The sequence below is a fragment of the Salvelinus namaycush genome, chromosome 19, assembly GCF_016432855.1.
Source record: "Salvelinus namaycush isolate Seneca chromosome 19, SaNama_1.0, whole genome shotgun sequence".
Lineage (NCBI taxonomy): Eukaryota > Metazoa > Chordata > Actinopteri > Salmoniformes > Salmonidae > Salvelinus > Salvelinus namaycush.
This window is the reverse complement of record NC_052325.1, coordinates 22,657,536-22,674,817: the sequence shown is the minus strand read 5'-3', so window position 1 is coordinate 22,674,817 and position 17,282 is coordinate 22,657,536. Positions and strand designations below refer to the sequence as shown.

The following is a 17,282-nucleotide window of genomic DNA, read 5'->3' as shown; positions in this document are numbered from 1 at the left end:
CTCTGTGGGGTGTGTTTGTGTTTATGAACAGAGCCCCAGGACCAGCTTGCTTAGGGGACTCTTCTCCAGGTTCATCTCTTTGTAGGTGATGGCTTTGTTACGGAAGGTATGGGAATCGCTTCCTTTTAGGTGGTTGTAGAATTTAACGTCTCTTTTCTGGATTTTGATAATTAGCGGGTATCAGCCTAATTCTGCTCTGCAGAGTCAATTTGGTGTTTGTCCCATTTTGTGAATTCTTGGTTGGTGAGCGAACCCAATACCTCACAACAGTAAAGGGCAATGGGTGCTATAATTGATTCAAGTATTTTTATCCAGATCCTAATTGGTATGTCGAATTATATGTTATTTTTGATGGTGTAGAAGACCCTTCTTGCCTTGTCTCTCAGATCGTTCACAGATTTGTGGAAGTTACCTGTGGCGCTGATGTTTAGGCCAAGGTATGTATAGTTTGTGTGCTCTAGGGCAACAGTGTCTAGATGGAATTTGTGGTCATGGCAAAAGGACCTTTTTTGGGACACCATTATTTTGGTCTTCCTGAGATTTACTACCAGGGCCCAGGTCTGACAGAATCTGTGCAGAAGATCTAGGTGCTGCTGTAGGCCCTCCTTGGTTGGTGACAGAAGCACCAGATCATCAGCAAACATTTGACTTCAGATTCTTTCTCTATCTGTCGCTCTCTGTCTGGGAGGTTATTCAGACTAGCTACTGGGTGATAGATAGTTTTGAGAGTGGCGTCTCAGTGGGCAGAGCAGTCAGGGTGGGCACATTGCAGACAGACAGCCCTGTGGAGAAAAGAGCTCTGATTGTCACCCAGCAATCACTATGAGTGCCCTGCAGCTCTACTACAATCACACAGGGCAGCCAGGGGGACTGACTCACACTGATTTAGATTTTCCACTGATTAGGCCTACACATAGATAGGAGATGGCTGACCAATGGCTATTCTGTGTGTGTGTGTGTGTTTTTAACCAGATCCTAATTGGTATGTCGAATTTTATGTTATTTTTGATGGTGTAGAAGACCCTACTTGCCTTGTCTCTCAGATCGTTCACAGATTTGTGGAAGTTACCTGTGGCGCTGATGTTTAGGCCGAGGTATGTATAGTTTGTGTGCTCTAGGGTGTGTGTGTTTGTTCTCCAACTCTTTTCCAAGTAAGTCTGGTTATAAACAGTGTGTGTGGAAGTTAGCATGAGGAATATTTTTTTTATTTTACCTTTATTTAACTAGGCAAGTCAGTTAAGAACACATTTTTATTTACAATGATGGCCTAGGAACAGTGGGTTAACTGCCTTGTTCAGGGACAGAATGACAGATGTTTACCTTGTCAGCTCTGGGATTTGATCGAGCAACCTTTCGATTACTGACCCAACGCTCTTGCCACTAGGCTACCTGCTGCCACATAGACTAAAGGGAAGTGTCTTTCATTTTATATGTGTATTTTGTTGTCGGAGGTAAGCTAGTTTAAATTGTTTTAAATTGTTATTATTCATAGCTAAAGTTTGTATTGACATGGATTCCAAGACACAGTCAGCCTTTACAGCTGGGACCACACGTTTGTGTCCCTGATTCCTGTTAAGTAGCAGTTAGCTGCTAGCCATCATGAAAACAGAGCAGGCTAACGCTAGCAGTACTAGCCCACCAGTGTTTTTGTCCACGGCTGGGCACAAATGTGTGAGATGTTTACAACACAATCACAAGATATGGTGGAACTGGAAAATGGACAGGGATTTACATAGCTCATCTGTACATAGCCCATCCAATCTACCTCATCCCCATACTGTATTTATTTATTTATCTTGCTCCTTTGCACCCCAGTATCTCACATTCATCTTCTGCACATCCTACCATTCCAGTGTTTAATTGCTATATTGTAATTCCTTCGCCACCATGGCCTATTTATTGCCTTACCTCTCTATCCTACCTCAGTTGCACAAGCTGTAAATATATTTTTCTACTGTATTATTGGTTGTATGTTTGTTTATTCCATGTGTAACTCTGTGTTGTTGTTTGTGTCGAACTGCTTTGCTTTATCTTGGCCAGGTCGCAGTTGCAAATAAGAACTTGTTCTTAACTAGCTTACCTGGTTAAATAAAGGTGAAATAAATAAATAAAATAAAAATACATTTATCTAAATGCACCACCATCAAGCAGCTTAGGGAAGAGATCCTCCGGCTGTTCGGGTGAGAGAAAAGGATAGCCTGCTTTCTAAGTACACCAACCTTGCTGTAACCGAGGCAAACCAAATCTCCTATAGCAAAGCTGTCGATAAATCTGGCGGCGTTGATCTGTCTCAATCCAACGGACAGAAGTTAAGCTCAACTTGGCGGCCCTTGAGAGCCTGGACACTCACAAGGCGTAGAAGATCGGGGAGGCAGTCTAGCCACCCTTCATCTATCCAATAAGATCCAATCCCGCTATCAAATAGCTTTGACCCGCTTGAGACGGACCTACCAGCCCCGGGAGTCAGCACGAATCCTGGGTGTATACCACCAGCCGTTAGCTGCCAAGTGGCACCCTCCCCCACGGCCACCGCAGTTCAGTAGACCACCATGTCAACAGTCATCCACCATATTGACACCATTGTCACTAGGCGAACTGAGGGAGGACTACAACTTGTTTAAACACCCTCCCTCGCACAAGGAAGAGAACAATTATCTCTGGCCCCTTTCCGTGGTACCGAAGGGGTTCGGAATGTTTCAGCCGACTCTTTGCACTGAACGAGTACCTGAAGAAACTTTGCAACGATAAGAATGTCTCTTTTTGTGATAACTTTGATTTGCTGTGGGAGCAGGCTACAAGCTTGGCACACCTGTATTTGGGGAGTTTCTCCCATTCTTCCCTGCAGATCCTCTCAAGCTCTGTCAGGTTGGATGGGGAGCGTCACTGCACAGCTATTTTCAGGTCTCTCCAGAGATGTTCCATCGGGTTCAAGTCCGGGCTCTGGCTGGGCCACTCAAGGACATTCAGAGACTTGCCCCGAAGCCACTTCTGTGTTGTCTTGGCTGTGTGGAGTGGGAGGCCCCGGTGCACAACTGAGCAAGAGGACATGTACATTAGAGTGTCTAGTTTGAGAAACAGATGCCTCATAAATCCTCAACTGGCAGCTTCATTAAATAGTATCCGCAAAACATCAGTCTCAACGTCAACAGTGAAGAGGCGACTCCGGGATGCTGGCCTTCTAGGCAGAGTTGCAAAGAAAAAGCCATATCTCAGACTGGCCAATAAAAACAAAAGATTAAGATGGGCAAAAGAACACAGACACTGGACAGAGGAACTCTGCCTAGAAGGCCAGCATCCAGGAGTCTCCTCTTCACTGTTGACGTTGAGACTGGTGTTTTGCGTATACTATTTAACCTCTCTAGGGTATGTGGGACGGTAGCGTCCCACCTCGTCAACAGCCAGTGAAACTGCAGGGCGCCAAATTCAAAACAACAGAAATCCCATAATTTAAATTCCTCAAACATACAAGTATTTTACACCATTTTAAAGCTACACTTGTTGTAAATCCAGCCAAAGTGTCCGATTTCAAAAAGGTTTTACGACGAAAGCACACCAAACGATTATGTTAGGTATGAGCCAAGTCACAGAAAAAGACAGCCATTTTTCCAGCTAAAGAGAGCAGTAACAAAAAGCAGAAATAGAGATAAAATTAATCACTAACCTTTGATAATCTTCATCAGATGACACTCGTAGGACTTCGTGTTACACAATACATGTATTTTTTGTTCGGTAAAGTTCATATTTATATCCAAAAATCTGAGTTTAGGCAAGACGCTACTGTATCACTTGGCAAAAAGCCTGAGAAAATGCAGAGCGCCAAATTAAAATTAATTACTATGAAAATTACTATAAAATCAAACTTTCATTAAATCACACATGAAAGATACCAAATTAAAGCTACACTGGTTGTGAATCCAGCCAACATGTCAGAATTCAAATAGGCTTTTCAGCGAAAGCAAACGATGCTATTATCTGAGCATAGCACCATGGTAAACAAAAGAGAGAAGACATTTCAACCCTGCAGGCGCGACACAAAACGCAGAAATAAAAATATAATTCATGCTTTACCTTTGACGAGTTTCTGTTGTTGGCACTCCAATATGTCCCATAAACATCACAAATGGTCCTTTTTGTTCGATTAATTCCGTCGTTATATATCCAAAAATTTATTTGGCGCGTTTGATCCAGAAAAACACCGGTTCCAACTTGCTCAAACGTGACGACAAAATATCTCAAAGGTTACCTGTTAACTTTGCCAAAAAATGTCAAAATACTTTTGTAATACAACTTTAGGTATTTTTTAACGTTAATAATCGATGAAATTGAAGACTGGATGATATGTGTTCAATACAGGATTAAAACGAAATGTTGCATGCCTTCTGTTTGATTGAAGCGCATGTCCAGGACACCTGGAGTTCCTCGACTTCAAGATGGCCGTATTTCTTCATTACACAAAGGAATAACCTCAACCTATTTCTCAGGACTGTTGACATCTAGTGTAAGCCGTAGGAACTGCAAGCAATTCGCTTAGAAATCTGGTTTCCCAATGAAACCTTATTGAAAAGACAGTGACCTCAAAAAAAAAATCTGAATGGTTTGTCATCGGGGTTTCGCCTGCTAAATAAGTTCTGTTATACTCACAGACATGATTCAAACAGTTTTAGAAACTTCAGAGTGTTTTCTATCTATACTAATAATATGCATATCATATCTCCTGGGGATGAGTAACTGGCAGTTAAATTTGGGTATGCTTTTCATCCAAACGTGAAAATGCTGCCCCCTACCATAGAGAAGTTAATGAAGCTTCCAGTTGAGGACTTGTGAGGCGTCTGTTTCTGAAACTAGACACTCTAATGTACATGTCCTCTTGATCAGTTGTGCACCGGGGCCTCCCACTCTTCCTTCTATTCTGGTTAGAGCCAGTTTGCGCTGTTCTGTTAAGGGAGTAGTACACAGCGTTGTACGAGATCTTCAGTTTCTTGGCAATTTCTCACATGGAATAGCCTTAATTTCTCAGAACAAGAATAGACTGACGAATTTCAGAAGAAAGTTCTTTGTTTCTGGCCATTTTGAGCCTGTAATCGAACCCACAAATGCTGATACTCAACTAGTCTAAGGAAGGACCGTTTTATTGCTTCTTTAATCAGAACAACAGTTTTCAGCTGTGCTAAAAATTTCAAAAGGGCTTTCTAATGATCAATTAGCCTTTTAAAATGATAAACTTGGATTAGCTAACACAACGTGCCATTGGAACACAGGAGTGATGGTTGCTGATAATGGGCCTCTGTACGCTTATGTAGATATTCCAATAAAAATCTGCCGTTTCCAGCTACAATTGTAATTTACAACATTAACAATGTCTACACTGTATTTCTGATCAATTTGATGTTATTTTAATGGACAAAAAATGAGCTTTTCTTTCAAAAGCAAGGACATTTCTAAGTGACCCCAAACTTTTGAACGGCAGTGTATATATATTTGGTGCCCTGCTAATAAATACATAGAGGGTCTCTGCTCAGTACTGTATATAAATACATAGAGGCTCTCTGCTCAGTACTGTATATAAATACATAGAGGATCTCTGCTCAGTACTGTATATAAATACATAGAGGGTCTCTGCTTAGTACTGTATATAAATATATAGAGGGTCTCTGCTTAGTACTGTATATAAATACATAGAGGGTCTCTGCTCAGTACTGTATATAAATGCATAGAGGGTCTCTGCTCAGTACTGTATATAAATACATAGAGGGTCTCTGCTTAGTACTGTATATAAATACATAGAGGTTCTCTGCTCAGTACTGTATATAAATGCATAGAGGTTCTCTGCTCAGTACTGTATATAAATGCATAGAGGGTCTCTGCTCAGTACTGTATATAAATACATAGAGGTTCTCTGCTCAGTACTGTATATAAATGCATAGAGGTTCTCTGCTCAGTACTGTACTCCCCATCATCATTATATTTGTTTACAGATTAGCACAATGACAGCAGACCACATCAGATCTGATCAGCCTCATATTCCACAGTCTAATGTTATGTCTAAACCAGCCTGACAGGCTGACCTGGGGAAGTCACTGTGCTGCTCTACTACTCTCTAATCCCATGTTCTACAGAGAGAGACAGAGAGAGACAGAGAGAGACACAGAGAGAGAGAGAGAGAGAGAGAGAGAGAGAGAGAGAGAGAGAGAGAGAGAGAGAGAGAGAGAGAGAGAGAGAGAGAGAGAGAGAGAGAGAGAGAGAGAGAGAGAGAGAGAGAGAGAGAGAGAGAGAGAGAGAGAGAGAGAGAGAGAGAGAGAGAGAGAGAGAGAGAGATTATTTAACTATAGTGGCACCATCTTTCATTCCCCAAGGGGTTGGCTGTGTGTGTGTGCGTGTGTGTGCGCGCATGTGTGTGCGCGCACAGTACCTTAATCTACTTTGGCTCTACTGCTGGCTGGGTGGGGATCATTAGCCAGATCATAGGCCACAGTTTCGGCAATGGGTGGATGGATGGAGGGGTAGAGGGATAAAGAGGTGGATTAACAGTAGCACCAGTTGTTGTTTTGGGGTGGGGAGGAGGCGTGGATGTGTGTGGATTTGTTTTTGATTTGATTTTGTTATTAAAGGGTGGATAAGTGGTTTAATGCATTAGCTGATGGACGGAACCACCAATGCACATGGATGGGTGTGGGCGGGGAGTATAAGGAATTAGTTAGTGGTATGTTTGTGACACGTGGCTTATTTAGCTCCTCAGGCCAATCACAGTTCACTAGTAATCTATACACTATCAGACTACTGATGACATTACATAGCATCAGGACTGTTCTAACCTAGGGCTGGGCAGTATACCGTATTTAACATATACTGGTATTGATACACAGACCAGTTTGGGTTTTTACTTTACCTTCTATAACAGTATTTGAATATTTGTTTTGTCAAATGTGATACGGAGTGTGTAACGTACATTTTTATAATTTACTTCGCTACTTGAGTCATCTCTCTCCGCTCTCGCTCTCTCTCCGTACTGCTTTCCACACAGACTTAGCCCCGCCCCGTGTCACTCAAGGAGCACATTTGTTGTTCTCTGACCACAAAACACTTGCGTCCAGTCTTTACATGGGCAATGCAGCACATTTATTATATCTTTTTTAATTGAACCTTTATTTAACGAGTAAAGTCAGTTAAGAACAAATTCTTAATTACTATGACGGCCTACCAAAAGGCAAAAGGCGTCCTGTGGGAACAGGGGCTGGGATTAAAAATTAATGAATTAATTAAATATAGGACAAAATACACATCATGACAAGAGAGACAACACAACACTACATAAAGAGAGACCTAAGACAACAACATAGCAAGGCAGCAACACATGACAACACAGCATGGTAGCAACACAACATGACAACAACACGGTAGCAACACAACATGGTAGAAGCACAAAACATGGTACAAACGTTCTTGGGCACAGACAACAGCACAAAGGGCAAGAAGGCAGAGACAACAATACATCATGCAATGCAGCCACAACTGTCAATAAGTGTCCATGATTGAGTCTTTGAATGATCTACACATGAAACAATGTTGATGACAGCAATGCTGTTTTCTCTTTGCTTCTTAATATACATCCACTAGGGTTCTATAATGACACTATTAGTTTGTGTTTCTTACATCAGCAAACAGCTAGTTTGTCTTTTCTTAGTAATTTGTGCCTAAATCTTGTTAGCCATTAATGCTAATGCTAATCGCTAGCTAGCTAATACATGTACGAGTCAGAGCAAACATAACTCACTATACAGCCTGATAATACCAGCCATGGTGTAGACCTACATCTGCATGTTTTTTGTGCAACAGTATCTTCTAAATCAAAGAGGAATAAGCGAAGTTGTACGTGACAGTGTGGAAATGATCTCAAGTGAGTGCAGGAAATACAGAAATTGATGAAAATGCTGAAAAAGTTGAATTGAACAGTATCAAACAATCAGAAAGGAGAAAGACTCATTGAAATCACTTAGAATGTATGTGTTGCCACCCTAGGACCACTCACTACTCATAAAGCAAATGTAGAACTTGTATTATTCAAAAACACCAAAGACCGTGATAACGTGTATTTTTTTTTTAAATACCGTATTAAGCGTCAGAGACCGTATCGTCCAGCCCTATTCTAACCCTAAAGCGTCAGAGACCGTATCGTCCAGCCCTATTCTAACCCTAAAGCGTCAGAGACCGTATTGTCCAGCCCTATTCTAACACTAAAGCGTCAGAGACCGTATCGTCCAGCCCTATTCTAACCCTAAAGCGCCAGAGACCGTACCGTCCAGCCCTATTCTAACCCTAAAGCGTCAGAGACCGTACCGTCCAGCCCTATTCTAACCCTAAAGTGCCAGAGACCGTATCGTCCAGCCCTATTCTAACCCTAAAGCGCCAGAGACCGTATCGTCCAGCCCTATTCTAACCCTAAAGCGTCAGAGACCGTATCGTCCAGCCCTATTCTAACCCTAAAGCGTCAGAGACCGTATCGTCCAGCCCTATTCTAACCCTAAAGCGTCAGAGACCGTATCGTCCAGCCCTATTCTAACCCTAAGGCGTCAGAGACCGTATCGTCCAGCCCTATTCTAACCCTAAGGCGTCAGAGACCGTATCGTCCAGCCCTATTCTAACCCTAAAGCGTCAGAGACCGTATCGTCCAGCCCTATTCTAACCCTAAAGCGTCAGAGACCGTATCGTCCAGCCCTATTCTAACCCTAAAGCGTCAGAGACCGTATCGTCCAGCCCTATTCTAACCCTAAAGCGTCAGAGACCGTATCGTCCAGCCCTATTCTAACCCTAAAGCGTCAGAGACCGTATCGTCCAGCCCTATTCTAACCCTAAAGCGTCAGAGACCGTACCGTCCAGCCCTATTCTAACCCTAAAGCGTCAGAGACCGTACCGCCAGCCCTATTCTAACCCTAAAGCGTCAGAGACCGTATCGTCCAGCCCTATTCTAACCCTAAAGCGTCAGAGACCGTATCGTCCAGCCCTATTCTAACCCTAAAGCGTCAGAGACCGTATCGTCCAGCCCTATTCTAACCCTAAAGCGTCAGAGACCGTATCGTCCAGCCCTATTCTAACCCTAAAGCGTCAGAGGTCATCCTTAAATTCCATTCTGATTCAGATTTTTTATGGTGACATTACTAGTCTGTCTATGAACTGAGGAACTCTGTCACAAGGGTCCAACTTTCAATTTCCTTTCTCAACTCCTTTTTCATTAGTTCAATCTCCTGCCATTCTACTCCTTTCTTCTGTCTCTCCATCTCACTCATAGATGCCTATATTTAGAGCCACTTGGGCATGTGTGGATCTCTCCTGTCCACTCCTCTTCTTTCCTCTCCTCCTCTTCTCCCCTCCTCTCCTCCTCCTCTTCTCTCCTCCTCTTCTCCCCTCCTCTCTTCTCCTCTCATCCTCCTCTTCCCTCCTCCCCTCCTCTTCTCTCCTCCTCCTCTCCTCTCCTCTCCCCTGTGTCTATCCCACCCAGGTCTTTGCTACACCTCTGATTCAGTGGGCTGAATGAATCAAATCAAATCAAATGTTATTTGTCACATACACTGAATACAACAGCTGTAAACCTTACAGTGAAATTCTTACTTACACGCCCTAACCAACAATGCAGTTTTAAGAAAAATAAGTGTTAAGTGAAAAAATTGATAAGTAAAATGTTTTAAATAAAAGTAACAAATAATTAAAGAGCAGCTGTAAAATAACAATAGCGAGGCTATATACAGGGGGTACTGGTACAGAGTCAATGTGCGGGGCACCGGTGATGAGGTAATTGAGGTAATATGTACATGTAGGTAAAGGTAAAGTGACTGTGAATAGATAATAAACAGAGTAGCAGCAGTGTAAAAGAGCCCTTTGATTAGCTGTTCATGAGTCTTATGGCTTGGGGGTAGAAGCTATTAAGAAGCTTTTTGGACCTAGACTTGGCACTCCGGTACCGCTTGCTGTGCGGTAGCAAAGAGAACAGTGTATGACTAGGGTGGCGGGAGTATTGGACAATTTTTAGGGCCTTCCTCTGACACCGCTTGGTATACAGAGGTCCTGGATGAATGATAGGAGCGAGAGAGATGAAAGTAGAGGAGAGGAGAGGATGGAGAGAGGAGAGGAGAGGATGGAAGGAGAGAGGAGAGGAAGGAGAGAGGAGAGGATGGAGAGAGGTCGGAGGCCATGATGACATCTCTGATGTGCGTGACTAAACAATGTAGTATTGTCTCATACTACTCTCTCCATTCTCTCCTCTCTCCACCCTCTACTCTCTCCATCCTCTACTCTCTCAATCCTCTACTCTCTCCTTCCTCTACTCTCCTTCCTCTTCGATCCTCTCTCCGTCCTCTCCTCTCTCCTTCCTCTACTCTCTCCTTCCTCTTCTCTACTCTCTCCATCCTCTCCTCTACTCTACTCTCTCCTTCCTCTTCTCTCCTCTCTCCATCCTCTCCGCTCTCCTCTCCATCCTCTCCTCTCTCCATCCTCTACTCTACTCTCTCCTTCCTCTTCTCTCCTCTCTCCATCCTCTCCGCTCTCCGTCCTCTCCTCTCTCCATCCTCTACTCTCTCCTTCCTGTCCTCTACTCTACTCTCTCCTTCCTCTTCACTCCTCTCTCCATCCTCTACTCTCTCCTTCCTCTCCTCTCTCCTTCCTCTATCCTCTCCTCTCCTCTCTCCGTCCTCTCCTCTCTCCGTCCTCTCCTCTCTCTGTCCTCTCCTCTCTCTGTCCTCTCCTCTCTCTGTCCTCTCCTCTCTGTCCTCTCCTCTCTCTGTCCTCTCCTCTCTCTATCCTCTACTCTCTCCATCCTCTCTTCTCCCCTCTCCATCCTCTGCTCTCCTCTCCTCTCTCCATTCTCTGCTCTCCTCTCTCCCTCCTCTGCTCTCCCTCCTCTGCTCTCCCCCATCTGCTCTCCCCCATCTGCTCTCCCCCATCTGCTCTCCCCCATCTGCTCTCCCCCATCTGCTCTCCCTCCTCTGCTCTCCCCCCACTGCTCTCCTCTCTCCATCCTCTCCTTTCTCCATCCTCTCCTCTCTCCGTCCTCCCCTCTCCTCTCTCCATCCTCTCCTCCCCTCTCCATCCTCTCCTCCCCTCTCCATCCTCTCTTCTCTCCTCTCCTTTCTCCATCCTTTCCTCCTCTCTCCATCCTCTTCTCTCCTCTTCCTCACCTCTACTATCTCCATCCTCTCCTCTCTCTATCTTTCTTTCATCTCACACTCCTCTCATTCAACTTTCTCTCCTTCCTCTCTGTGATTTTCCTCTGCACTCACTCACTTATCCTTTTCTAGAATTTACTCTGTTCTACTTTCACCCCCCCCCTGCCACTTCTCTCTTTGCCCTCGCTTTCTTTTTTTCTCTGGTACCACTATCTATCTTTCCATCTTATCTCTCCATCTGTGCTTAGCTCCATTCTGGCAGAAGCTCAATAATGTAGAGAAAAAATAACTAAAACAAAGAGAGAGTGCTTAGGGTTGGGGGATTAACACTAGGTGATATATGCTCTTTTAGGCTGAACCGTGGTGCATTAAAAGCTTTACGGCCTGTTGTCATGGTTTCCAGGAGGACATAATACAGTATGTCACCACGGCGGGAGGGTCGACCTGTTTTGCCGTGCCCTCTGGGGGAACTAATGCCATGTACCGGGCCCGCTGTTCCTGTTAAAGCTGTGCCCTGGACAGTCCCACCCCCCTCCCCCCTCCATCAACACCACTGCCCCCCGCCTTGTCCTGCCCCGTCCACCTAAATACCCGCTGACCTGGTTCATACTAAGCCTGGCTGTCTGTCCGCTGTCTGTCCGCTGTCTGTCCGCACATTGTCCAAGCCTCCATCTTAAAAAACTATTTTGTTGAACAGAATTGGAGACAGTAGATACTAGGTCAAACTCTCTCCTCCAAGTCAGTGAAACATGATGTGGGGAAATGTTGAATATCGGTATCATGACTTGAATGCAATTTGTGCCACGAATGCTAAAATGTTAGGATGTGGAAACAGTGCCAGGGAAACTAAACCAAAGCATGGATTGTGTGTCATCATACCTTGTCCAGTGTCTGCTTACAGGGTCAGGAAAACAATATGTCATTTTGTTATTTGGGTGAACTATCCCTTTAAGCTGGGGTCACAGTCTGGTCTTAGTTGAGTGGTGAAAGAATAATTGACATGGGAGTATAGCCTGACTGATGTTCCAGAGGGTTCTGTCCAGGTTTGAGCTATCAGCTAGCTGTGGCTCTGGTCCTCTGTAGGGTAGGAAGGATGAGAAGATTCTCCTCAGGTCTGGGCTGCTGTGGCATGTCCCTCTGTCTGGGTCTCTGTTAGGGAAGGAGCCCTGTCTCTCTGTTAGGGTGGTAGTCTCTCTGTTAGGGTAGGAGCCCTGTCTCTCCGTTAGGGTAGGATCCCTGTCTCTTTGTTAGGGTAGGAGCCCTGTCTCTCTGTTAGGGTAGGAGCCCTGTCTCTTTGTTAGGGTAGGAGCCCTGTCTCTTTGTTAGGGTAGGAGCCCTGTCTCTTTGTTAGGGTAGGAGCCCTGTCTCTCTGTTAGCAGAGGAGGAATCTGCAGCTGAGGTTCCTCTACTGTGTATTATTGGCCAGGCAATGGATGTCAAGTTACACACACACACACACACACACACACACACACACACACACACACACACACACACACACACACACACACACACACACACACACACACACACACACACACACACACACACACACACACAGAGAGCGCGGTCACGCGCACGCACGCAGACACACACACAGAGCGCGGTCACGCGCACGCATGCAGACACATACACTGCCCTGTGTGGTTCAGTGTGTATGGGTAGTCAAAAGCTGTACTCTTGAGTCCAACTGCATACTAGGAGGTAGAGGGAAAAACTCCCATTGTTAAACCCCCCCAGAGCTCTTCAATCACTTTAGTACAGGGTACAGCAGTAGATGATGTCATAGTTGTTGTTGTTGTCCCCCTGGTCCTGTGGTAGTATTAGTAGGCCAGAGGGGCATCCTACGAAGCATTGTGTGAAGTTTAAAATGCATTCTATCATTACTAAAAAAAACATTTTATTAATAAAATATTTAATCAATCGTTTTCCTTAAATGAAGGGGATAATGACGCAATCAGGGAGGGAATCTGATTTAATTTGTCTACAAGTCGCAGCGTAGTAATTTCATTCAGTGTAGTTAGCCTGCTCTGGTGCAGATTAGTTCTGAAGGATTCGTTGCCATAGAAATTGACCTGGTTAAAAGGTGAGCCACTTTCTTTTTTGTTGTTGTAAGATTTTATATAAAAAAATGTAAACAATACACATACAAACGACAACATCTCACAAACATCCACAACATCACGCCTGCCCGGACCCACCTGCTCACACCCACATCTGGGTCTCTATTAGGGTCCCGAGTGGCACAGCGGTCTAAGGCACTGCATCTCAGTGCAAGGGGTTCAAATCCAGGCTGTATCACATCCGGGCGTGATTGGGAGTCCCATAGGGCAGTGCACAATTGTCCCAGCGTCGTCCAGGTTTGGCCAGGGTAGGCCGTCATTGTAAATATGAATTTGTTCTTAACTGACTTGCCTCGTTAAATAAAGGTTAAATAAACAAAATATTTTTAAAAACGTTTAAAAAACCATCTCCAGAGCCCGTATCACTCTGTCACATGGCCTCAAACTGCACCATTTTGTTTCTTTCTGTCGCCCACACACTTTAACATTTAGATAATAAAGCATTTGACCTTTCCATTGTGTTAACGATGGAGGATTGGTTGACTGCCAGTTTTTAAGTATGCATTTTTTAAAGATGATTGATGAGAAAAGTATCGTCCAACCCATCTTGTATCTCACTGCATCCTCTTATGCCATGTCTTGAAATATGCAGACAGACATGTTAAAAGTACATTTACATTGTAATACTTCTGACAGACAACTTTCTAGCTCCGGCAATAACTTTTGGACTTTATAACATCCCAGGAGGCAGGGATTATTGAGTCATTTAAGCAATAAGGCCCGAGGGGGTGTGGTATATGGCCAATATACCACAGTTAAGGGATGTTCTTACTCACAACACAACGTGGAATGCCTAGACACAGCCCTTAGCTGTGGTATATTGGCCATGTACCACAAACCCCCGATATGCCTTATTGCTATTATAAACTGTTTACCAACATAATTAGAGCAGTAAAAATAAATGTTTTGTCATACCCATTGTATACGGTCTGATATATTATGGCTGTCAGCCAATCAGAATTCAGGGCTCGAACCACCCAGTGTATAATGTTAGTTTTACACTTAAGGTGAGCCACTTTCGTATGAACTTATTGGTCAATTGCACACAAGGTCCAACTGAAATTTTACTTCCACTTTTATCCCAACCCCTCTGAAAGACACACAATGGTTTTGGAGAGGTGCGGGGGGCTGCCACACTGTTGTGGGGAGTTAAGTGCCTTGCTCAAGGGCACAACGGTAGGCAATGGTATCTAGGATTTGATAGTGATGGCTTTCATGGCTACCTCAATAGGTACATATTATTTATGCTTCACACCCCACGTCCACATAATCCTCTACTCCTTTTTAAATGTCAGTTGATGTGATATACCTGCCTGTAATGTTTGTTTAGTAGCTTCTAAACATAACCTGCAGAAATCATAAGTAGACTTGTCTGCCTGTCTCACACTCTGCTCTTCGCTGTGTTTTTACCCAGGATCCTTCAGTGCACAAGGTGGCCGGCGGGCGCAAGAAGACTGTGTCCTTCAGTAGCATCCCCTCAGAGAAGAAGGTTTGCTTTTAGTTTCTCTGTAAAAAAAATAAAGCAGTTTTAGATCTCTGCCTGTAAATAAAAATGAAATGGGTAACACTTTATTTGAAGGGTACCTAAATAAGGATTTCATAACACTTTCATAACTCATACATAACACATTCATAAGCAGTATATAAGCATTTCATAAATGCCTTCCTCTTCCGCCGCCTCCAGGTGAGCAGCGCTGCCGACTGCTTGGCCTTCATGCAGGGGGGCTGTGAGCTGAAGAAGGTGCGTCCCAACTCCCGGGTCTACAGTCGTTTCTACACACTGGACCAGGACCTCAGCTGCCTGCGCTGGGAGCCCTCTAAGAAGGATGGGGAGCGCGCCCGCCTGGACATGGCCACTATCAGGGAGGTTAGGACGGGGAAGAGCACTGAGACCTTCCTCCATAACGGACCTGCTGCAGAACATCTGGCTGAGGAGGCAGCCTTCTCTATCATCCACGGGGATGACTACCAGGTAAGAGGTAGCCAGTTCAGTTTAGGCTGCCTTGCCAACTTCTTTTGGAATTGTCATGCCAAGGAGTTGGCAATGGAGCAGAAACAGACTGGCACTCAGGCAAAGGCAAATACAGTGTATTCAGAAAGTATTCAGACCCCTTTTTCCACATTTTGTTACGTTACAGCCTTATTCTAAAATTGATTTAAATTTAAAACATTCTCATCAATATGCACACAATACCACATGATGACAAAGTGAAAACAGGTTTTTAGAATTTTTTTCAAATGTATTAATAATATAAAACAGATACCTTATTTACATAAGTATTCAGAACCTTTGCTATGAGACTCGAAATTGAGCTCAGGTGCATCATGTTTCCATTGATCATCCTTGAGATGTTTCTACAACTTGATTGGAGTCCACCTGTGGTAAATTAAATTGATAGGACATGATTTGGAAAGCCACACACCTGTCTATATAAGGTCCCACAGTTGATGGAGCATGTCAGAGCAAAAACCAAGCCATGAGGTCGAAGGAATTGTCCGCAGAGACAGGATTGTGTCGAGGCACAGATCTGGGGAAGGGTACCAAAACATTTCTGCAGCATTGAAGGTCCCCAAGAAAACCGTTGCCTCCATCATTCTTAAATGGAAGAAGTTTGGAACCACCAAGACTCTTCCTAGAGCTGGCTGCACGACCAAACTGAGCAATCGGGGGAGAAGGGCCTTGGTCAGGGAGTTTACCAAGAACCCGATGTTCACTGACAAAGTTTCCCTGTGGAGATGGGAGAACCTTCCAGAAGGACAACCATCTCTGCAGCAGGCCTTTATGGCCAGACGGAAGCCACTCATCAGTAAACACTGCCCATCCAACCTGGCAGAGCTTGAGGGGATCTGCAGAGAGGAATGGGAGAAACTCTCCAAATACAGGTGTGCCAAACTTGTAGCATCATACCCAAGAAGACTTGAGGCTATAATCGCTGCCAAAGGTGCTTCAACAAAGTCCTGAGTAAAGTGTCTGAATAATTATGTAAATTTCAGTTTTTAGGTTTTTTATGAATTTGCAAGCATTTCTAAAATGGCGCCGGAGCAGAAGGCAGGCGTTTTACGTGCCCCCAACCGATTTGTGTTTTTTGTTTGTTTATCGCCAGGTCGCAGTTTATCACCAGGTCGTAGTTGTAAATGTGAGCTTGATCTCAACTGGCCTACCTGGTTAAATCAAGGTGAAATAAAAATTAAAAAAAACCTGCATTGTTTGTAACTTATTTTTTTACTCATTTTGTACATAATGTTGCCGCTACAGTCTCTTATGACCGAAAATAACTTCTAGACATCAAGTCGGATGTGGCAGGGCTTGCAAACCATTACAGACTACAAAGGGAAGTACAGCCGAGAGCTGCCCAGTGACACGAGCGTACCAGACGAGTTAAACTACTTCTATGCTCGCTACGAGGCAAATAACACTGAAACATGCATGAGAGCACCAGCTGTACCGGGAGACTGTGTGATCACGCTCTCCGAAGCCAATGTGAGTAAGACCTTTAAACAGGTCAACATTCACAAGGCCGCAGGGCCAGACGGATTACCAGGACGTGTACTGCGAGCATGCGCTGACCAACTAGCAAGTGTCTTCCCTGACATTTTCAACCTCTCCCTGTCCGAGTCTGTAATACCAACATGTTTTTAGCAGACCACCATAGTGCCTGTGCCCAAGAACACTAAGGTAACCTGCCTAAATAACTACCGATCTGTAGCACTCACGTCTGAATGCTATTCATTGACTACAGCTCAGCGTTCAACACCATAGTACCCTCAAAGCTCATCAATAAGCTAAGGACCCTGGGACTAAACACCTCCCTCTGCAACTGGATCCTGGACATCCTGATGGGCCGCCTCCAGGTGGTAAGGGTAGGTAACGACACATCCGCCACGCTGAATCTCAACACAGGGGCCCCTCAGGAGTGCGTGCTCATTCCCCTTCTGTACTCCCTGTTCACTCATGACTGCACGGCCAGGCACGACTCCAACACCATCATTAAATTTGCCAATGACA

At 44.4% G+C, this 17,282-nt stretch overlaps 1 protein-coding gene across 1 annotated transcript in view; it reads left to right on the top strand.

The window, feature by feature from the left end:
- LOC120063937 (inactive phospholipase C-like protein 1) overlaps window positions 1-17,282 on the top strand; it is a 101,913-nt gene that overhangs the window by 60,884 nt on the left and 23,747 nt on the right. Inside the window, exons 2-3 of the mRNA XM_039014247.1 lie at window positions 14,691-14,765; window positions 14,961-15,248. Of these exons, the coding sequence (XP_038870175.1) occupies window positions 14,691-14,765; window positions 14,961-15,248 (363 nt within the window). The remainder of the gene's footprint in view (window positions 1-14,690; window positions 14,766-14,960; window positions 15,249-17,282) is intronic.